Source organism: Mus musculus, chromosome 8 (genome assembly GCF_000001635.26).
Source record: "Mus musculus strain C57BL/6J chromosome 8, GRCm38.p6 C57BL/6J".
Taxonomy (NCBI): Eukaryota; Metazoa; Chordata; class Mammalia; order Rodentia; family Muridae; genus Mus; species Mus musculus.
In genome coordinates, this window is record NC_000074.6 from 14,247,928 (window position 1) to 14,269,576 (window position 21,649).

General features: G+C 45.2%; 1 protein-coding gene across 3 annotated transcripts in view; it reads left to right on the forward strand.

Annotated features, from left to right (window-relative positions):
• Positions 1-21,649, forward strand: part of Dlgap2 (DLG associated protein 2) — a 757,651-nt gene that overhangs the window by 152,152 nt on the left and 583,850 nt on the right. For all 3 annotated transcript variants that reach the window (XM_006508783.4, NM_172910.3, NM_001145965.1), the window contains one exon: positions 10,045-10,099. In XM_006508783.4, the coding sequence (XP_006508846.1) occupies positions 10,045-10,099 (55 nt within the window). The remainder of the gene's footprint in view (positions 1-10,044; positions 10,100-21,649) is intronic.

A 21,649-nucleotide genomic window follows, 5' to 3' on the forward strand; every position in this document is an offset into this window, starting at 1 on the left:
GTTGGAACTTGATCTTGGACTCGCAGCTTCCAGATCTTCAAGACATTCTCACTAATGTTTAATCTTGAGCCTATTGTGTGTTGTTATAACAGCTGGGGTTAAGCAGGGTGGCGTGTGTGTGTGTGTGTGTGTGTGTGTGTGTGTGTGTGTTAGAGAGAGAGAGTCAGAGAGATAGAGAGGCAGACAGACAGAGAGAGACAGAGAGACAGAGAGAAAACGACACACAGAAAGAGATGGATAGATGGATGAGTGGATAGATAGATGGATGGATGGATGGATGGATGGATGGATGGAGAGAGAGAGAGGGAGAGAGAGAGAGAACATGAGCACAACCCTCTGTTGGCTCCACAGAGTCATAGGAAGTGTTTTAGCCCAAGGAAACATGTGATCTTTGTGAGATGTTTGGACAGTGGGGTTGCCCTTTGGATTTGGTAGCAAACCAGGCAGTGGTGGTGCACACCTTTCATCCCAGTCTGAGGAAGCAGAGGCAGGCAGATCTCTGTGAGCTGGAGGCCAGCCTGATCTGTGGAGCAATTTCCAGGACAGCCAGGTCTACACAGAGAAATCCTGTCTCAAAAACCAAAACAACAAACAAGAACAAAACAAAGAAAGCAGGTCATATTTGGTAGCAAACTCTAAACCATGGTTGTCTCCTTTCGTGCTGTCAGAGCAGAGCCCCTGCTATGTGGGTGAAGGTGGTGAACGATCCATTACTTGACCCTGATGTGACCACTGAGAAGGGCGTGAGCCAGGTGATGTGTGAAGCATTTACCAAGATTCTGTTACATTTATGACAGGAGTCTCCTGTTCAGTGCAGCATGCATACAGGAGACTCATTCAGAAGAAGGATGCATGGGGTGAACCCTAGGCCCTGTCCTGACACCCATAGCCAAACCGGAGAATGTTAAACATACATCTGGCTCCGAACCAGGCTGTTTCAGTGTCTTTCAAAGAGCTCTTCTGGATTTGCTGGGCATGCGTTTCGAAAAGGAATGCAAACATGCTGACCTCATGGCGGACACTGACTGCAGCAGGACCTTCTGAAAACACCTGAAGTCCTCTATTCTAAGGCTCAATGTTGCTTGTTCTGAAGGACACATGGTACTACATCTTCAGATCCATAAGAGTCATTGTGGGGACTTGCCAGCTTCATGTCTTAATTGTGTCTGGTTCATACATATGCATACTGTAAGCATTGGTTGTCCTAAGAGACTGGCACTGTACTCTTAGGCATGCTCCCCCAGTGCTGTTTGGGGGATTTGCTTCCGCTCCATAGCCAACCCAGCTCTACCTTGGGTTTAAAGGGTTCCCATTCTCTGCTAGGCTGCCCCTGTTCTGTGTGACTTTTTCCATCACTCCTCTCTGATAATAGCCTAGTCCTTTCGTCCCAGGCTTTCTTTTTTCTATTTTTTCCGTACAATGGTGCAGAGTGTTCTCCACCAGCCTTCGACAGCAGAGGCAGGGTTATTCTAGGAAGCCCTGTGTATCCAATGCTGTCTTCTTTCATCGATAGCCCCTATGAGGAGATTTCTCCTCTCACTTTCCAGAGCACCGCTCTTCTTTTCTTTTGCTCCTTGCTGTCCATGTTCAACGCTGTGGGTGTGTTTGGAGCCTCCCTCCTTGTCATTTCACTGTGGTGTATTGGGTTAGTCACTGAGATGTGGCTGGGTGTTTTCGGTGTTCTGTGGCCTTCGAAGTCCTGATTCTATTTCCCATGTGTCTGTGGATTCAGGCTGGCTTGCTTGGCCTGCCCACCACTGTGCTTATGGAAGAGAACAGGCTCTTCTACTGTGAGATAGAATGTGCCACAACTAAGTTTCTTGCTTTTACTCCTCTTGGTCAATCTGTAGTATCTTTCTACATCCCAAGATAATGTCTTGAATCTATTTTATTTTATTTTATTTTATTTTATTTTTTAGCATTTCATTTTCTTGAAAGCTGGTTGACTCTGACTCCTAAAGGTACCTTCTTGTTCTTTGGGTTTTGCTTCTGCGAGTGTAACATCTTACTTTCTAGTCAGACACAACTATCTAGTGTTGCTACATATGGATCCTTGTTCTAGCCCCCACAGGATTTGAGGCAGGAGAATTGTGAGTTCAAGGTCATTTGGAGCTACATAGTGAGTCCCTGCCCCCAAAGCAACAAACAAACAAAAAACTAACAAAACAATAAAAATATCATCTGCACCATCTCGAGAATTCTGAAATATTGAGAGTACTTGTTTTTAAATGTCGTATTCCTTACTGAAATTCTGTTTGGTCTGTGCAGGTTTGGTTTTTCTTGTAGTGGAAACTTTCCTGTACTGTCCGGTGACTCTTGAATGCTCCCGTTAACTGTGAGGCCACCAAGGACTCATGGGAGTCCCTTGTTAGCATGTGGGGCTTGCCGGCAGCAGAGTGGGAGATTTAGCTGCAAAACTTGTATTTGTAGAAGGTGTTATGCTTAAAATGATTATAGGGAACATCTCCAGCTGTGCTCATTCTGGGAGTGCTGGTGCCCCATGGTGGAGGGTGGCCTTGCTGGGTGTGTAGCCTGGTGGTGTTCATGTGTGTTTGCATCAGTGGGTTCTATGCACAAACCTACATATGTTGATTCCCTCTCCTGGTTTCCTGGATATTCTTAGGACTCTTTTTATTTATACCATACATGTGTACCAACCAGAGGTGATTAGAACCTGACAGGACCAAATTAGCATGACTTACTCGTCTAGGGTTAAGGAGGCAACAGTAGATTGTCCATGTGCAGAGGGGTTGGTACCAGTGCTGGTGAGGAACCTGATGGGTGCCATAGGTCTGGATATAGATTTCCAGTTGTCCACATTACCCCTGCCCTTTAAGATATCAGGTACCCCTAAGCTAAGGATCGTTGCTGTAATCTGCTCTAGAAATACTGTTATTTCTAGCTCCTCTGAGTAGCTCTCCATCTTTCCTCATGTCACAGAAGCACATCGAGATTGCTTTCTCTGTGCACAGCCTTTCTGCTGTCTGTCCTCTGTCCGCTTGTTCTGGTGTTTCTATTGCATGAACTCTGATGGGATAACTGGTGCATGAGATGCTGATGGACAGATGTTGTTGGCAGGGATATGTGGCTTGTCAAAACTATTTCCTAGACTGTTGCTGCAGCATCCCCGGGGAACGTGAATTCAGCTCCTGGCCTGGGGGACCAGGATGCTGCACATATGATCGGCGTATGTGTAAGTAGCACTGGCACAGGCTGAGGTGTGAGTTTTTCATGGTAGACTACCCTCACTACTGACTCAAGCCTTTTAGTCCCTGAAGTGGTCCTGTCTCCACAGATAACACAGATGGGGATGCTGATGGCAGCTTGTCCATTATCAGGCCCTACTTGTGTTCTAGGTTGGAGCGCTTTGCTCCCCATGAGCCCCTGCATGAGAATCATGAGGTATAAGGCAAATATCTAATGCCGAGACCCTGCACCCCCAGCTGACAGTTTTCGTTCCAGCCTTCATATCCCTTAGTCTGCTTTGGAGGAGTGTTCTCACCCTGAGCTAGGCACTGAGGCAGAACCTCGAGTCAGCTGGCATTCTTGTAAGTGAAGGAGCTGGATGTTAGCCAGGCAGCCTGCCCTCAGTACCCACACCGAGCTCAGAGCCTGAATTCTGTAAATGGTTCTGGAGCACACATAACTGCTTACAATGATGAAGGTAAGGGTCTTTACCCATGCTGTGATGAGCATGAAGAAGGCATATGGAGACGTACAGGGAAATTCCGAAGTGAGCATCTAACTTGTCCTGTTGATGGCTGGTTCGTGGATGAGTCCCTACTCATCAGTGTCTGCACCACAAGAGGGAGGCAGGAGTAGAGGATGGTCCAGCATCTCTAGAGAAATCGGATGCTGCTGAGTCCCCTTTCATGAGAGACATGGGATGCCATGTTTTCTAGAGGAAACCCAAGGCTGTTTCTTCATAGCTCAGTTGGTTGGGAAAAGTTAATTGAATACTTATTAGCATTCTTGACATTCTAAAAAAATGTGTCTGTATCTCTGGGGCTTGTGCCACCTCAGAAGGATGTTAAACTGTGTAACGTCTGTGAAAACTTAGACTGGCAGAAATGCCCAAGTATGGTGGCCCACTGGGCCCAGCATCCTGCTGCTCATGAAGGAAGGACATCAAGTCTGAGAGAAGGCTGAGGATGGCAAAGATTAATAATTCCTAAGAGTTCATACTTGGAAATAATGTCTATTTGTGTTTTAAGAGGTCAAAGAACAGGACAAAATACCATGAACCCTGGACCTCCCAAAGACTCCAAGGCTACCTTTCACCTTTCACCTTTGGTGCTCACTCTGTACCTCAGAGAGATAGTGGTCTTTGATGGCAGGTATTGCCTCTCCCACAGCCATGGGCCTAGCAGTCTTGAGAATATCCAGGCCACACTAGTACCTGGCTCCCAGTCTCTCACTCATTCTAGACTAGGAATATATGATGTTGTCTTGATCCTATATTAACAATGTTGGCGATCAGATGAAAGCACACAGGCCTTGATATTAAGCAAGTATGGACCATGGACCATCAGATTTTACAGCCATGATATCACCAAGAATAGAGACTATGCCAAAAGTCGAGGAGCCATTTATATGTCTGCCCTCAGGGAGGGAAGAGCCTGTGCTGTGTCCAGAGCCAAGATGAAGCTGATCAAAGTGACACGTACGGAAAGGGAAATCTCAGAGAAATAACAGGGGATGGGCAGACCGGAGGAGTGCTCGGGAGGGATGGAATACCAAGCAAGGAGAGCACTGCCAGAGCATAACATGAAAGCAGAGAGGCAGGTGGATTGCACATGGTGATTAGACTCTCTTATCCCTGCGCCCAAATAATGAAATTTCCAGGAAGAGAAAACAGAAGAGAAATACTAGAGTTTCTGAGAATTAGAGGATACGAGTCTCCATCATGGCTCAGGTAGATCCAGAGTGTGGGCTCATTGGGCCCACAGGTTTACATTACAGGGTGACAGTTCCTTACCTGGCCCACTCTAGCTGTACTCCAGAGTGAGTACATGGCTTTTTTTGTTTGTTTGTTTGTTTTTGTTTTTTTGAGACAGGGTTTCTCTGTATAGCTCTGGCTGTCCTGGAACTCACTTTGTAGACCAGGCTGGCCTTGAACTCAGAAATCTGCCTGCCTCTGCCTCCCGGCTGCATGGCTTCTTTTTGAATAGGAAGTGGACTGTGTTTATGCTGAGAAACAGAGTGAGCTCGGAGGTGCTAATTATTTGAAAGAGAATAGACCCCAGTGTGAGGGGGACGAGGAGTGGCAGCCTCTGAGAGGACTGAATATTAAATTGTCTGTCATCGGAATTTAGATTCAGAAGCTTGGCAGATTACTCCACGGGGCTCGGGAAAGAGAACACACAGACAGTAGACATTAAGGATTTTGGAATGGGGTCTAACAGAGGACCCCAACTCTTTCTGAGGTTGACCATCCTTACATGGTAACTTCTTTTAAAATGGGGACATCTAACTCAGGTCAGCGTGAAGCATCAGTACACCACCATGCCCTTAATTCTCCAGCACCATGTTCCCAGCTTGCAGGGGAACAGATTCCTAGTGAGTGATGGGGCTCAGTTTAGAGCTAGGCTACCAGAATACTTGAGAGTCTCCAGGGATAGCGAGAGCTTGACAGGAGGAAGCTGGGCAGAGGAGTGGAGGAAGGAAGGAGGTAGGGAGCCCCTTATCTCCATTGTAGATGTTTTTGTGATAGTCAGCCAGGGAACTCAGATACCCAGGAGTTATTGGATGAGTAGTAGAGAGTTCAAGGGCAAACAGACTGTCAGAAATGTCCTGGTTCCAGGATGCAGACATAAGACCTTGTAGTGGCCTACAAAGGATTGTGTGTCATCCTCTGACTGTTTCTAGAACTACCATCCTCTCTCAGGCTCTACTCAGCACCCACCCAACTCAACTGATCCCCCGAGTCCCTAAACAACTAGATACCCACTCATGGGGTTTTCTGTTCTATGTGAGGGCTCAACAAGGGTGGGGCAGCTTGAAGCTAAATATGAACTCAACCCAACAATTGCAGGATGGAATGGCTCAGAAGTACAGGGTGGGGGGAGGGCAGATCTAAGAACACAAGAGTTCGCCATGGATGGGTACAGGAGAAGGGTAGACTGTGGTTCATTCCAGGTTCTCAATGATGTGTCTGTGGGAACAAGTCAGTTGCCATCCCAAAGGCACTATGAAGGGAGAGCATCAGAAAACACGGAGGTCAAGTTGAGAGATCAAGGGGGTTATGTTGATAATGCTGTTGTGGTGAGAAAACAGACTCCTGGTAGCCAGGGGAGTCCAGGCCACATTTTGAAGAAGCCCTGGGTTTATTATCTTGTGACAAATTCAAGCTCAGAAAACTCCATGACTTGCCAATAAATGATATTGATGACATTAGGATTCCTCACTGGAACTCCCTAATTGCTGTGCTTTACCACATTACAGGGAGCTCCCTAACTGCTGCATTTTACCACATTATGGGCTGAATTCTTTTTCCCCCAAGCACCTCACAATATGCCTCAATTCAGATACAGGGCCCTAGAAGAATTAACAAAGGTAGACAAAGCCATGTGGTAGGCTCTAATTGAATTGGACTATTTGTAAAAAGGACATGTGGGCACATGCAGGAGAAGATGGGTTGGTTGACAATCATGTGAAGGCAAGGCCACGAGGGTGAGGAAACACATGAATGGAAGGGTGACCATGTGGGGATAGACACATATGAATGGAGGGAAGGCCATGTGAGCTGTGTATGTATGGAGCGAACACCATGAGCAAGTGTGCATAGGAGGCCAGAATAATGCACACATGAGGATAGGGCTTTGCTGACACATGTCTGTGGAGGAAAGACCCTGTTGTGAGATAGAGAAAGGCCATGTAGATACAATGGAGGTTGGAGGGATATAGCTATAAGCCCAGTGTGCCAGAAGCCATGAGGAGTAGAGAGGCACAAATAGGCATTCTTGGAGCCTTTAAGTGATGCATAACTCTATACCTTGGTTTTATATGTCAGGTCTGCAGACTGTGTGGCGGGATATTTAAATGTTCTAAGCCACCCATACATAGCACCTGCTACATCCTCTTTGAGAGACTAATATTCTATATAGCAGGATTTTCCCAGATCACTTGGACTTTAAACAGTTGAACTGCTATGCTTCCTACTCTAGAGGCCCTTCAAGCTCAGAAGTGATGGGAGGGTCAGAGGTCAGAGGACCACTGACCTCTAACCCTCTAGGGTCAACTGTCCATAAAGATGTCAGTGGGGGAACAGAAGAAAGCCATGTGTTTTGGTATCCAGAGACAGGGAGAGGTTATAGTCACCTGGGACCTGAGTAAGGGGGAATAGAGGAAAACTGCCCAGAGGTACTGCCTGGGTGATCAGAGTTGTGTGATCTGAGTCTTCCCCGGGCCTTGGCATCACCACCTGAAAGTAAAGATGAATTCAGGTCTATACTATTAAACATAGGTCCATGGCCAATGTAGCCTAGAGTATGTGAGATACAGCCAGAGTGACCAGACACATGAAATCTAAATCTTTAGATAATATTGCAGAAGTGTCAGTCTCTCTGTGGGATTATCTTTTTATCTTTGATATAAGAAGGCAGTACCTAGAGAGGAAGTAGAATTCAGATAGTTGAGACGTTAGAATTCTTATTTAGGAATCGAATCTCTAGTTGGAAGAATCTGAATGCACACTGCATAGCTATCAACCGGGGTCTCCTCAAAATGTGGAGTAATGGCCACTCTGAGACCTTGGGTTAGGCTGATAGGGATTCTGGGGATTTTTGGATTTGTTGTCCCTCTCTTCTGACTCTGGACAGCAGAGCATGATGTCTCTAATTATCTTCAACAGTTAAATGCTCTCAAAGAATAGACAGGTTGCGCAGGATTGAACTTTTCGAGTGCCTTTGGGCAGCAAGATAATTTCATTCTCCTTTGGCTGCCTTCTGTAAATCCTTCAGAGAGAAGGAAAGAAACCCATTACAGCCCTGCCTGGATGTTCCCTTAAGCTGGCTGCGAGGGAGTGATGTGTGCCTGGCATTTGGGAGTCTGCGGCTGTCCCTAGATTTAGTGCAGGTGTCTTATCCAGGACGGAGGCAGGGAGGAGACTGTCAAGATTAGATATAGGCGCCATTTTTGAACACAAATCGTCCGCCTTTGGGAAAGTCAAGGTGAATTCTACCATGGACTGTTTATGACTTCTTCAGGCTCCTTATATTTTCCTGTTTGTGGTCAAATGAAAGCTGCGTGGCATGGTAAAAAAATAAAAAGAAAAGAAAAAATTGAGGCTGTGTCAGGAAGGGAATATTGCTTCAAAGAGATCAAAAGTGAGATCTCTAGATTATGCTGGCGGCTTTTGGGGGGTAGCAGCAGCCTGGGAAAGCTCTGAGGGGGAAGCAGGAAGCTTGAGTGTGAAGTTATCAGTGCTCCAGAGCCAGGTGTCCACATGGCTTGACCCAGAGACCTTGACTCAGAGTGGCTGGCCCTGGGAATCATTGATCAGTCTCTAAGGTCACATGTCAATAAATGGCCATGACTATTCCTCAACATAGTGGCCCTCAGGTTAGACATTTCTATATACAGCATGGCCTTTAGGACCTGGCTGAAGCATAGGTCTCTCAGTTCAAGACCCAGGGGAAAGGTGACATTGTAGTAATTCTGATGATACCGACACAGAGAGACAGAGCCAACTGTGGAGAGACCTCATTGGTGTAATGACTGGGTTTATGTCTGTTTCCTCCTTGAGAGGGCCATACTCAGCAGAAGAATTACTCTGTGTTCCTGCACTCTAAGCCTTGAAGGCTTAGGGCTGCTCTTGAGGAAGAGTCAGCCATAAACCCAGGGGACAGTCCTGGTTGATGGAGACCATCAACACCATAGGCTCTGGATCACTGGCTAGAGCTGACACTGTGGTTCTTGCCATGCTCTTGGAGATTAATCGGATGAGCTTTTCATAAGCTATGGTTTGTGTCCCAATGCAGCAGTTAACTGGGCAAAAATCAGATATGCTTTTGAACTCTAATCCCACGTTTTCCGTAGCATTTACTAGATACAGATCTGCTTATTGCTTTATTTTATTTGATGTTTTGTATAAGTAGATTTTATCCACCTTCAGAAGTTATTTATGCTGTTCTGTACAGCCGATTATATTTAGGATAAAAAAGCATTCTTTACTGCACACAAGGTGTTCTCAGGGAGTGGAGGAAGTAGCATTCCTGATGTCTCCCTGGGACACGGCTGTCAGTCGTATGAAATCCATTACTCTCATGTCATACTACCGTCCTGGCTGAAATCTCTGGACAGCTGCCACTGCTGACCGAGGGCTGTCATGCCTGGTCTTGTGGAGCATGTGAGAGTTCAGTTTTTCTCTCAGTGGCTTAGGAGGCATGGCCATAATTTTTTTGCTGAGAATCTCCTGTTGCAGACTCGTTCCGGCCTGTGCTCTGCGAAAGCTTTACATTGTAGGATTTTCTTGACAAAAGCAATTTCTATTGTTTTCTCCCTCAAATCAAATGAGACCCTTCCTTCACCTTTTGTTTCCAAGCTTAGACTCCTAACAGAGCTTTTTGCTTTATATTTCCCCACAAGTTTTCTGAATGAGGGATGACAGCCACTGAGGTTAGGTCCTCAGTGAAAATCCAGCAGAGTGTCCCAGCAAGACTCCATTGTCAGGCTCTAATTACACCTAATCTTTTAAAAGCCACCTGGAAAATTGGTGTGCCCATTTCCCTGCACACAGCAGACCCTTCAGAGCCATGTTCCAGATCTCTTAGGGCCTATTAGGGTGTGTATTATTACTCAGTGGCAGCCACATCCCAGGAGAACCATATGCAATCAGCACACTTACTTGATTAACCTTTTTGATGAAAGATGCATGTTATCAGCTTTTCCCATATGGGTTGATCATTGAGTCCGTCTCGGGTGCAGCGACTTTTGCGCCATACCAAATGATCTTATTAGAAAGTCCCTTAGAGTAGCTAACGAAGTGCTTTACCTCTGCCTGAATAATAACCAAGTGCCTTTTATTTATGTGTTTTGAAACAGGTTCTGCCCGGCATCCTGCAGAAGCATTGCTGCATCTTACCAGACAGGAACACAGGTAGGACTCTTCCTGATCGGATCGGAGACCACGGGTTGTATGTCAGTGACCAAACGAGATGCCAGATTTAGATGTTTTGCAGGCTTTTTGCACTTTCCTCCTCCTCCTCCTCCTCCTCCTCCTCCTCCTCCTCCTCCTCCTCCTCCTCCTCCTCCTCCTCCTCCTCCTCCTCCTCTGATGGAATAGGAATCTTGTGGTGCATACTTGTATTGTGCTGTAGCTTTGCATCGTGGATGGATACTGTGGGTAGAGCGTAAGTGCTCTGCATTGTTTCTAAGGAAAGTGGTGGAGAGAAAGAAGGTCTAAAAGCCATTATGGGACTTGGTTTATCATTAAAGAGGAGACTGTGAGGTGTGTTTTCTGTAGCTCTGTAGATCTTGATTATTCCATGCAGACAGCCTGTCATTGAAGTTATTTTCATCAAAATGAAAAGTCTCAGACTCCGAGGCGCGGATAGTGGATGCAGCTGCTTCTTGCAAAGGGCTTTGCAGAGCTCGCAGATTCCTAAAATCGACTGTCTCCTCAAGTACAGGTGCACGTGCCGGGGTATTTTTGTTGGGTATGAAACGGAGGTTTTCGGATTCTCTGTCTTCTGGGATGACACTCAGGCACTTGCTCTGGTGATATTTTCACTGCCATGTTATGCATATAAACAGGCATGGTCTCTAAGGGCCGGAAGGCTTATGTTGCATATTCCGAGGTTTGGGGGAAACAAATTTACATCTTTTAAAGTAAGAATTGTGGATATATTGTTACTGATGCCATCCTTTTCAAAGAGTTTGTTTCTTTTTATTGAAGCAGTTGTATCTTGTTTACTGTATTTATAGAGAAACATAGATGTAACACAGTTACATATTGTTTAAGCCTGTGTTTTCTGACAGTCTTGGGTAATAGTGAAGATGCTGGATGCATGCTGTGAAGAAATACGGTGATGTGTGAGGAGCGGGGGTCAAGTTGTTTGGGCCATTTCCCATATGCCATCAAGGCAGTGAAAACAAGCTAAGCTCTGGTAAATGAAGTTACCCGTGGACTTTCAGGACTAAAATGAGTTTTTACTGGAAAAACAAACAAAAAATTTAAAAAATTAAAAAATTTAAATAAAATGAGTTTTTAGTATTTTGAGACACTTTGCTGTATGCAAAGCTTCAAGTGAGTTTGGGAGATGTTGCCACCTCAAGATAATTTATTTTCATTTTCTAAGAGTGCTGTTTGTTGGTGCCTAGACCCAGGAAGGCTGCCTTCACTGAGTTCAGTCTTTCTGAATTAAACATGGCTGGTTTTGAAATAAAAGATAAAATTCTTTTGCCCTAATTTAATTGCATGTGATAATTTTGGTGAATGAGCTAAAAAGATGGATTAATTAATTAATTAATGATGTTTCTCTATACTACCCGGTTTTGGAATTTGTTCATAAGAGAATGAAGGCACATGCTGAGCATGTGTTTTTGCCTTTGTTGTTTTGTGAAGAAACCCACGGGCACACCGGCTTTACGAAGCACACGGGGACTGCAGTGTAAGTCCACACTGTAACTGAGGTGCGGCTTGGTGGGATAGTTCTCAGGGTGTTCGTAGTTCTGGGTTGAATTCAGCGTTTACTTTCAGATCCTTTCCTTTTCTGATGTCAGTGACCTTTAATAGCGTGACCCATTTCTTGCCTTTGGATTGAGACACAGACATCTGTGTACCTTATTAACCCAGCCAACAGCTATGTGCACTGGCGTCAGCTTTTGGGATATTAATTACCCTTGTCACATACCCTTGTCTCAGGGTTGGTTCCTGTGCACCTCTATTCAAAGTGGTGATTCATACATAGGTGGCTGATGGACCACAGGGCGTGCTGACCCCCGGGTGAATTTGTAAACTTTTCAAACAGCAACTTCCTCACCTTCATCTTTTGATTATAGCTGGCGATCTCCAAGATAAAAGCTAACCTGTCTTTACAGGGTTCTAGGCAGCACAGGTTTCCCACTCTAAGACATGATTACCTCTTGTATAGCTTGAACACTTTCCACCCTTATCTTCTGGGGCGTGGGAACTTTGGTTTCTGTATAAAATGCAGGACACAGTATAAACTATTGAGTTTTCTCCTGTTCTTCCTGCTTCGTAAGATTTGTGTGTAAGAAGATTAGAGCAAGGTATTAGTGGCAACTGATTGAGTGTATTTCCCTTTTAGTGTGACAGACCGTGCAACTGTTGGCAGCTATTTGGTTCTTACATCTGGGCTCTGAACGTGTTTGTTAGCAGTTTGTCTCAGCGTGGTCACACAGGTTGTGGGATAGCAGAGTGTGGGGCGCTAGGAGCAGGCTTTCCCTTGCCTCTGGGATTGGCTGCCTCAGGGTGTTTGTCTGCGTCCTTCAGAAGACAGCCTGTTCTGCCACCAAGAATGAAGACATTTTGGGAACAAATTCATCTCACAGAATGGCAAAAACATTCATTCCCCACAGGCCTTGATGACAACAACAAAGTGACAGGCTGTATGCAGACTAAGTATGCTGGGAGATTTGACTTTGGGCTATCTTTCATTCCAAAGTCACAGAAAGGTGATCGTGAAACATGTTCTTCAGGGAAGTTGAATAGAAAGAGCTTAATGATCTTGATGTGTGCGGCTGTGATTCTTGCTTCTTTGCCAGCTCAAGATGGCATTCTCGAAATACCTGAGCATATCTGTCTCCAAGGTTGCCTGACTACCAGTGAGAACTGCTACGCACACACCTTTCCTCAGCAGGGTGACGCTGGGGAGGTGGGAACCCAAGCCCCTAGTGTTTGCCAGTTTCCATGTTGCCAATTCTCCCACCATGGCCCATTCCCAGTTCTGCTGCAAAGGTCCTGGGAAGAGAATTGGGAGGGGCCTGTACTCTGATCAGTCCTTTGGGCAGGTAGAGACTTTTGACCGTCTTCTGTGCAGCCTTCCCTGGGTACTGACTGTGGTTAAACATGGTCTTCATGTGGTGTAAATTTCTTAGTGTATTTGGGCTGAATAGAATCTTGGATTAAAACCTAATGTTTGAAATAGGATCCCTAATTTTACAATATTCACATATGTTGGACAGATCTGGTTTTTATATGAAGAATATATATATATATGTGTGTGTGTATATATTATATATGTGTGTGTGTGTGTGTGTGTGTGTGTGTGTGTGTACAAGGAGCAGGGGGGTTGTTGAAACTAGACTGACTGCTGGCCAGCTTACAAATTTAGTTCAGAAAACAGAGGGGACACACATCTCTGTTGAAATGACAAGAAAGGGTGGTACTTTTACATCTACTGGGTTTCTCATGAGCCAAAGGTTTTTCAATATCTTGTAATTTCACAGAGAACACATATGGGGAAACCAATGTGTCAGTTTGTTCTTTTTCTATGGCCCGTCTGCAGGGGCATGACTCAAAGTGATTGGTGCCAGAGACAGGGCACTTGGTTTATACACATATGGTGGGAATACTGTTTCCTGGTGTGGCAGAGAAGAGACTGCATGGTGGCCCTGCAGTACCTTTGGTTTAGAGCTTTGGTACTACCTTTGGCTATTGCCTGTGAAGGAAAGACACTGCCCTCTTAAGATGATAGGACACAGACCCCACTTCCTGGCTTTCTCCTCTACATAGCTGTGGAACATTGTTCTGTAACTCACTCAGCATCTCACACTGCATTGGTCTGCGATGCTACAGTAACCTCGGGACATCCTTCCTGTCTGTGCGTGACTCTGACAAAGTGCAGGGCAGACTCATGTGGATGAGGGATGGTGATGCTGTTGTGGGGGAACCTGGGTAAATGTGGAGCTCCTGGACTACCATGCATGGTGCCAAATGATGCCATTTTAATATTATGGGTTGATGGTTTATTCTCTGAGAGGCCAAATGCTTCAAGTGAGCTCTTTTACCCAGTTACTGCAATTATTTATACTACCTTTTTTTTCCCTTTCAAAAAAGAATTGAGGTTGTGCAAATGGAATGCCATATGATATGATTCATAAACTAAGAATAACAGGCCCCGAGCTAAATGGAGAAAGTAAATGCTGCGAGCTGCGGAGATTTGCTTTCTCTGTCTCCTAACACTCAGTGCCGTCGTTGAGTGAGCAGAATGCTTGTTTTCTGTGCTCTCTCCCCCGGCCCACCAACCAAAGATAGAAGAGAAGCCTCTCGCGCATCAAAGGGCTTAATTTCATAAACCGAGAAGGGTTTATTACAAAATTGGTGGTGTTTCAAAACTACTGCCAGGATGTAAGTTTATAGATCAATAGTTTTAGGACTAAAATAGCTTTATTCAGTGTGTTTTTTCTTCACCTATAGGTCTCATTGTATCTTAGACGGCAGTTATTCACTAAAATAGAAAATGGTGCACCCCAGTAGAGATACAGCCAAGAATGAACTGTGCTTATTCCCAGCCCTTATGTATGGAGCCTGAGCTATCGACTCCCACAGACCTGGGTGCGCTTCGCTTCGGTTTCTCACTGGTGAGAGTGGTACATAGACAAGAGGCCATGAGGACTATGGCCAATGCTCTTGATTTTTCTCTGAGAGATTTCAGACTCACCCTGTAGTTTGAACAGTGTCCCTTAATAATATCTCACAAGTTCACCGGAGCACCCTGTAGAGGCCACCACAGCTCTCTGTGGCTGGGAGTAGTCAAATTAACTTCTTGAAGAGGCTCTCAACTTCTGACTACAGTCTCCTATTTGGGAACGTGAGGGATGATTCTTACCCTGTGTCATCCTTTCCAAGCCTGAGTGGCTGTATGCTAACCTTAGCACTGTGTGTTTGCCTAAAATCCCAGAATGCGCTCCAGATAATCAAGAGAAGAAGTGCCCCCCCCCCAATTCATGGTGCTCTAGAGTTTTTTATTTTATAAGCTCTTTAGGAAAAAAAAGGCATACAGGCAAGACGTTTGTTAGTGGTAATACTGTAGGTGGATGCTCTGAAATCTGGTCTGCGGTGGAGCACTGTGGAGAGGACAGGTTTCCTTCAGAAGTCCTATCCCTGTTTCCATGCATGCTGTTGTAGGACTTCTAACATCCATGCTACCTTAGGAGTATCTTAGGATGCTCCCTGCTCCAGCAAGAAGGCTAAGGAGTATCTCAGGACAGCATTGCATAGCCCACCCCCACCCCAGTAGCATCTGGTGCTATGTGGCTGATGCACACCTCATTTCGAGATAAACAGTAAAGACACCCTACACACCCTTCCGTAGTTTGTTCCTGTCTACTTTGCTCTACATTGCCTAGTGCTCTCTACCTCTTGGTACATTAACCATGGCTTTGCCTCACTGAACACTCCCTATTCCTTTCTCCTTTCTGCCATTCTTTTCCTACCCATTCGTTTATAAGCTACCTTAAATTTGTGTTGGCGTTAAGTCAAGGTCATGTGCATTCACCTGTATATGAAACTTATGGCAAAAAATGAAGGTTGATACCAGTGTGCTGGCCAATCAGCAAGCATAGTCTAAGGTCTAAGTTACCAAAGGTGAGGGGATAGCCTTAGACTACCTCCTCTTATTACTATGAAACAAAATGCTGATCTCCTGAGGAGTGGAGATAAAATGGCAGCCTAGCAGTTCTCACCCTCCTCTTCATTGGGTTCTACGAAGCCACCAGGAGCTGGTTTACACAAGGTGCTTCAGGTGGCCCAACCCAGGACTTAGCCATGTTTCTTATCAGGAACAGGAAAGGCCTTCCCTGCAGGACTTGTGGCAGAGCAAAGGCTGGGAGGAGATGTAAGGATGCTCATAGGCTTTCAAAGCCTACAGCTTCTAGCTTGTAACTCAAGTAAGAGAGAAGGAACTATGCATCCACACGTGTTCCAGTGTGGGCCACTGGAACTGGATAATGGCTTACATCTCCAACTACTTAGCTACTGCTAAGAATTGGGAGGTTTGCATATGGGCATGATTTCTAAAGGTGCGACTGAGCATGGAGAGTGGATATGGAACAGAGAGGAGTGTGTGGGCCCAGGATGGGGTGGGTGGGAAGGGTTAGGACGTCCCTGATTGTTATGATACTGTGACTCTGGCATGGCTTCCACATCCTGAATTGATCCAGTGCACGCTCAAAACAAGTTCCCTCGATTGGTTAGTGCAATATAATAATGATTGAATGCTAGAGGTTGGTCAGACTCTTGGCACCAAGTCTCTCCAGAGAACTCATGGAACACGCATAGTTAAAGGCCTTGATTTATTCTAGTACTTCCCATGGGTAGGAAGGGTCTTTTCCTAGGGATTTGTTTCAGTGTGTTTGCATGATGTAGAAACAGTCTATCCTGACTAAGCAAAACTGCCAAATGGGGATTTGAAGAAAGCTGAGTTGGCCTTTTAGGGATGAAAAAAATATAGAGGCAGCAGGCGTGGTAACCTCTGAATGAACCATTCCTGGATCTCACAGAAGCCTGCGATTGCACCATGCGGGAGCCAGAACGCAACTTGCAGGCTTCCTAAGGTGTGTGAGAAGCAGCCCAGAGTCAGGATTAGGTTGCTGTGTGGACATGTGAAGATGTCTCAGTCAACATTGCCTGTCTCTGTGTCTTCATGTTTGTGCTGGTGGCTCAGACACCCCCTTCCTGGGATCTAAACTTCCGAGCTAATTCCTGCACTCCCCCAAAATGTGTTTTCTTAGGAAACCTTATTTCTCACCAGAATCTTTGTCTAAGGCAGTCTTGTAGGACAGCCCTCAGGAGGGCCAGCCTTTTATGAATAAGAGCAGCCTGCGTAACAAGAGGTCTGTGCTTTGGATTTCTGGCTCACTTAAGCTTTGCAGAGTGAAGAGTCAGTCCTTAGACATTTTATGAGGCATTGAGGTGTTTTGTACTGCCATGTGGATGTTCCCCCATTTAAGCATTCTTGAAATGATTGTGTCCGTTGCTTTCCCAGATCTAGAATAACAATCTTTGCTGAGTGCTGAGGACATTTTTATTGTTATTGCCATTTGTGCATATGTGTGCATGCGTGTGTATGCTTGCTGAGAATTCAAGATTTTAGATACTGGCTCCTGCTTTCAAATGTGCCTGTTAGTTGTTGGAGTCAGTTAAAATCCCCTAAGATGATGAGTGTTGTTGATAGTTAGGCCTGTAATAGAAACAGTGGTCTACCAGTTGTCTGACAAGCTGGCTCAATTCACAGGCATTTAAATAGTCCACATAGAGCTATGACACTTTCTGCCTAGGCTGCTGGATGGAGCACAAATCTTTTCAAGAGACTGCAAGGCTACCACACACCTAACTTGATCTCCTAAGGGTGGGCTGGCTATTGGTCTTGGTCATTGACAAACAAAAGGTTCTAGATGACCACGAGCAGTGTGGTAATTGTGGAATTGACTTCACAAGGATCACAGTGGTATTCCTGTTTCTGCTGGTTCTTACTTAAGGAAAGATTGGCTCATTTATTATTTTTATAGATTTTTAGATATAACATATTTGGGTTGAGGTAAATGACTTTGAATGGATGATAAACTATTACAGTATATTATGGTTATTGAAGATTTTGAACAATGTTTCTTTAAAAATTACATTATAATCAATATATAAGCCGGACTTAAGAAGCCATATTTTAAAAGTAAAATGTCTTGGTATGTAAGAATGAATAGTTTAATATGAACTTAACAGGCTGAGATGTTGACTGAAGTGAGCCTAATGTGTACTGGGGAATGGTCTATATAACAGGGCTGGTAATAACAAGGGCCCTGTCTCAAGTGGTTTTAGGCCCTTGATTCTGGGATTGGCGGTATGCTCTAGCATACTTCTCTCCTTCTGCTACATGTTGGCTGCTACCTGGAGAGGGGGAGGGATCTAAAGAAGGGGTCCAGGAGAACCCACCCTGCCCATAGAACTGAAGAAAGAGATTTCCAGAACTCAATAGAACCCATCCTCTGTCATCATGTGCCAGGTTACAGTTGTGCCCAGGACAGAAACACCAGATTGCTATGCCCTTGAGGATAAGAAGGATGTTGGCAGTCTTTTGGGGAAATGTAGAAAAAATATCAGACATAGCAAAGGGTCCTGCACAGTGTCACACATATGGCTTCCTTCTGAGGGACATAGGCTCCTGGTGTGTGATCTGCCTGGACCACTAACTTCCCATCTTTCCCAAGAGCTTTTTCTTTACTAAGAGGTGACTTACTAAGGGATTGTTTTTCAACACTTAAAATTGGCTTGGTGATGATCTGGCTATACATACACTCGGTGTTGTTACGTTTTGTTCAGATATGGTCCAATATCATGTGACACCTGTTGCATAAGTTTTCCCCAAGACTGTAACATTCCATCCTGTAGGAAAGTTCTTTAAGCAGGAAGATAAACAACTCAAAATAGCTTCAGAAAGTTCCTGAAGCTGACAAGATTCATCAGGCCCCTCCCTGCTGGAGTAAGCAAAGCAATAAAAGCTGAGCAGTCCTTTCTAACTGGTGGAGCTGAGCTGAAAAGAAGACTCTCAGTCAAGCCAAGCAGCAAAGACTCTGAGATGAGGTCGGCTACTTAAACTGGCTAGAAGTTTGGAGCAACAGAGCCAGCCACCTAGAAAGGACACTCCCTAGCCCGTTGAGCTATCTGCAGGCAGTGCAGTGTCCCCAGCTTTGTGAGCTATTACCCATGCTGAGGTGGGCCTTGGTGATGTACCTGTAACCCCTCACTCATAACCCTGTAAGTAACCACAGTAAAACTCATGGTTCACCAAATTGGACTTGGGTGGTATCAGTACTATGGTGTATTATGGGCTCCCTATCTGGGGTGAGTAGACACATGTCCCCAGGAAAAGTTTTTTTTACATAGCCTTTCACACCACAGCTATACACCCCCTTCACCTCTTTGTTCCATTTGTTGTTTCAGGTTTATGAATCACTCCCCGCTCCTACCCCACTCTCTTGTTTCCCTCTGTTCTTCCTTCAGGCATTTCTGGGTCTACAGCACCATCATATTATTTGTGGTCCCAGCTAATACCCTTTCCAGTTTCTTTGGACTCTAGGTCTCTGGGATTCCTTTTCAGAAGCCTGTGATGTACCCACATTCCAGTGTTGTTCAGGAGTGCCTGTTTGTGTGGTGCTTGCGTGCACACAGTATATGTAGGCCTGTCACATGGGCTTTTTCTTGGGACATTTATGGATTTGCTGGTGACTTGCTAGCCTGTTCTGTTGTTCTCATATGTCAGAGCATGTATATCTGTTTCTGCAATCTGGTCACCTGTGTGACAGTGGGGATGGCTCCTCTACTAACACAGCTGTGCCCAGCTGCTGTCTGTGTGGGACCTAGCTGCCATCTTTGCAGGATGCTTGGGTATTTTAGTAGGGAGTTGGGGTAGAGGGTTCTTTCCTGTCTTGTCAAGATGCAGGACACCCTGAGCTGTGGGATTGGAGCCTGGTTTTTTTGTACCTCACCTGGCCTCTTTTGGAGTAAATTTGTCATTCTTTCTCTGCTCGTGAGAATGTCATGCCCCCTCCCTCAATGGACAGTGAGGGCTTTGGCTGGGAGAACTGGAGAGAAAGTTACCTGGTGAGCCCTTGTTCTGGGTGGAAGCATGCTTGGGATTGTATCAGTGGAGGTTGGCAGCAGTGACCTGTCAGGCACTGTGTGTCATAGCAGTGACCTGTCAGGCACTGTGTGTCATAGGTGTCAGGTTTGATGGGGATGACCAGATCCTCACAGCAAGAATCCATCTACCTTGCTGGTGCCTGATGGCTTTTTATTAGTGGAATTCAGAACCATGCCTCTTAGAATTAACCCACATGCATCTGCCTTACCCTACAGTGGCCTCCACTTGCAGGGCCTTCTCATTGGCGATCTAAAAGGAGGGCGTTAGCGGCAGGAAGGGCAGGTTTCTTCCTGAAGTTATAATACTGTAAAGGGAGCCATCAAGTGAAAGTCACTGAATTCTTTCTTTTGAAGTTGAGAAGTTTGAATATTTGTAAAAAAAAAAAAAAACCAAAAAGACGAAAAAAAAAAAACCCAAAAAAAACCCCAAAAACAAAACAAAACCAAAAAACAACAAAACAAACAAACAAACAAAAAAACCCAAAACCACCCCAACCCAAACATTATAGGATAGGTGCATTTTATTGTAGAAATACTCCAAACTAAATAAAAAGGTCTAAAAACTTTCGGTAAAATAAAGTATTGATTAGGATTTTAAAAATATTTATTTTTATTACATCTTGAATCATGTACCTGTGCATGTATCTGTGTATGGGTATGTGCTTGTGAGTTCAGGTACATACAGAAGCCAGAGGCTTTGGGTCCCTTGGAGCTAGTTGCAGGTGGATGTGAGATGCTCTGTGTGGATGCTAGGAATCTAACTGGGTCCTCTGCAAGAGCAGTAAGTGTTCTTAACCGTTGAACCATCTCTCTAGTCCCCTTGGCTGAGCTTATGGACAAGCTTAAAATGTCCTTATGTACCGTCTTGTGTAGGGACCCAGTGGCCACTGTGCTGGTTCCTTGGCTGGTGATGCTTGGTTCCTGCATCCTCCGCCACACCCCGCTTAGCATGATGAGCTTCTCTTCCTCACAACTGCAGCTTCACGTAACGACAGTGATGGATTTCCCGCACGGGCTGGCTTATTTAGCAGCATAGTCTCATTGCTTAACAGTTTTCAGGTGGCATATAAATCACTCTCAGCCCACTTGATTTATAGCAGCCATTTCCTCAGGTAGGAGTTGGGGTTAATTTGCAGAGATATTAAGGACAGATGCACAAATAATGAAATTGAGAAAGGAAAAGGGTTTTTTTTTATTTTAATTTTTTATTTTTATGGTAACGTGAAACTAAGAAGCCTGGGGTCTGGTACGTGGAGTAACTGTGAGGCATGTTAACCATGAATCTGCTACGTGACAAACTCTATACTGTGGCATAGGCAGTGGAAGAAGCCGTAAGCCTTTCCTCAGGTGTCCCCATGGGTGTGAATGGGATTTGTCTGTATCTGACTTGGCAGACAGCCTTTTCTGGAGCTGTTCCAATAGTCTGATGTCTCAGGAGAGTTCAGAGAAGGACCCTGAGGAGAATGGTCACTCCAGGCACAGGAGTGCCACACTGACATCGGAAACTTCCCATGTCATCACCTGGCACCTCCCATCCAGAATGTGGCAGCGTCCAGGGCTTCTTCTGTCACTCAGGGTGACATTTACACCTGAAGCTCCAGGTTCTGAAGGTGGTTGTATTGCTTTTTAGGATTTTTTTCCCGAAGAGGAAAATAGTTGGTGACATTTAAATGTGTCTCTGTAAAATCTCAAACAGGTTTCCCAGGGTTGGGGGGGGGGGCATCTTTCCAATTTGTGTGACTCTTGGAGATGATTATATTAGGAGGTAATAGAAGTATTTTAACTGAGCCAGATAGCACAGGAGCTTGTATCAGAGGCCTGGTGGTGGAGAGTGAGACAGGAGAAAACGAGCAGATCATGAGGAAGCCTTGGAGAGAGGCTCTTGAATATAAGAAAGTCTCAGGTGGCCAGCGTCAGTAGCCTGTTAGATAGAGTGGAGTGGAATAGTGGCTGTTAGCAGGCAGAAGTTGCCCCTGTATTTCAGGTCAGGTCAGGAAAACCTCCTCCTCTTCCTCCTCCTCTTCCTCCTCCTCCTCCTCCTCCTCCTCC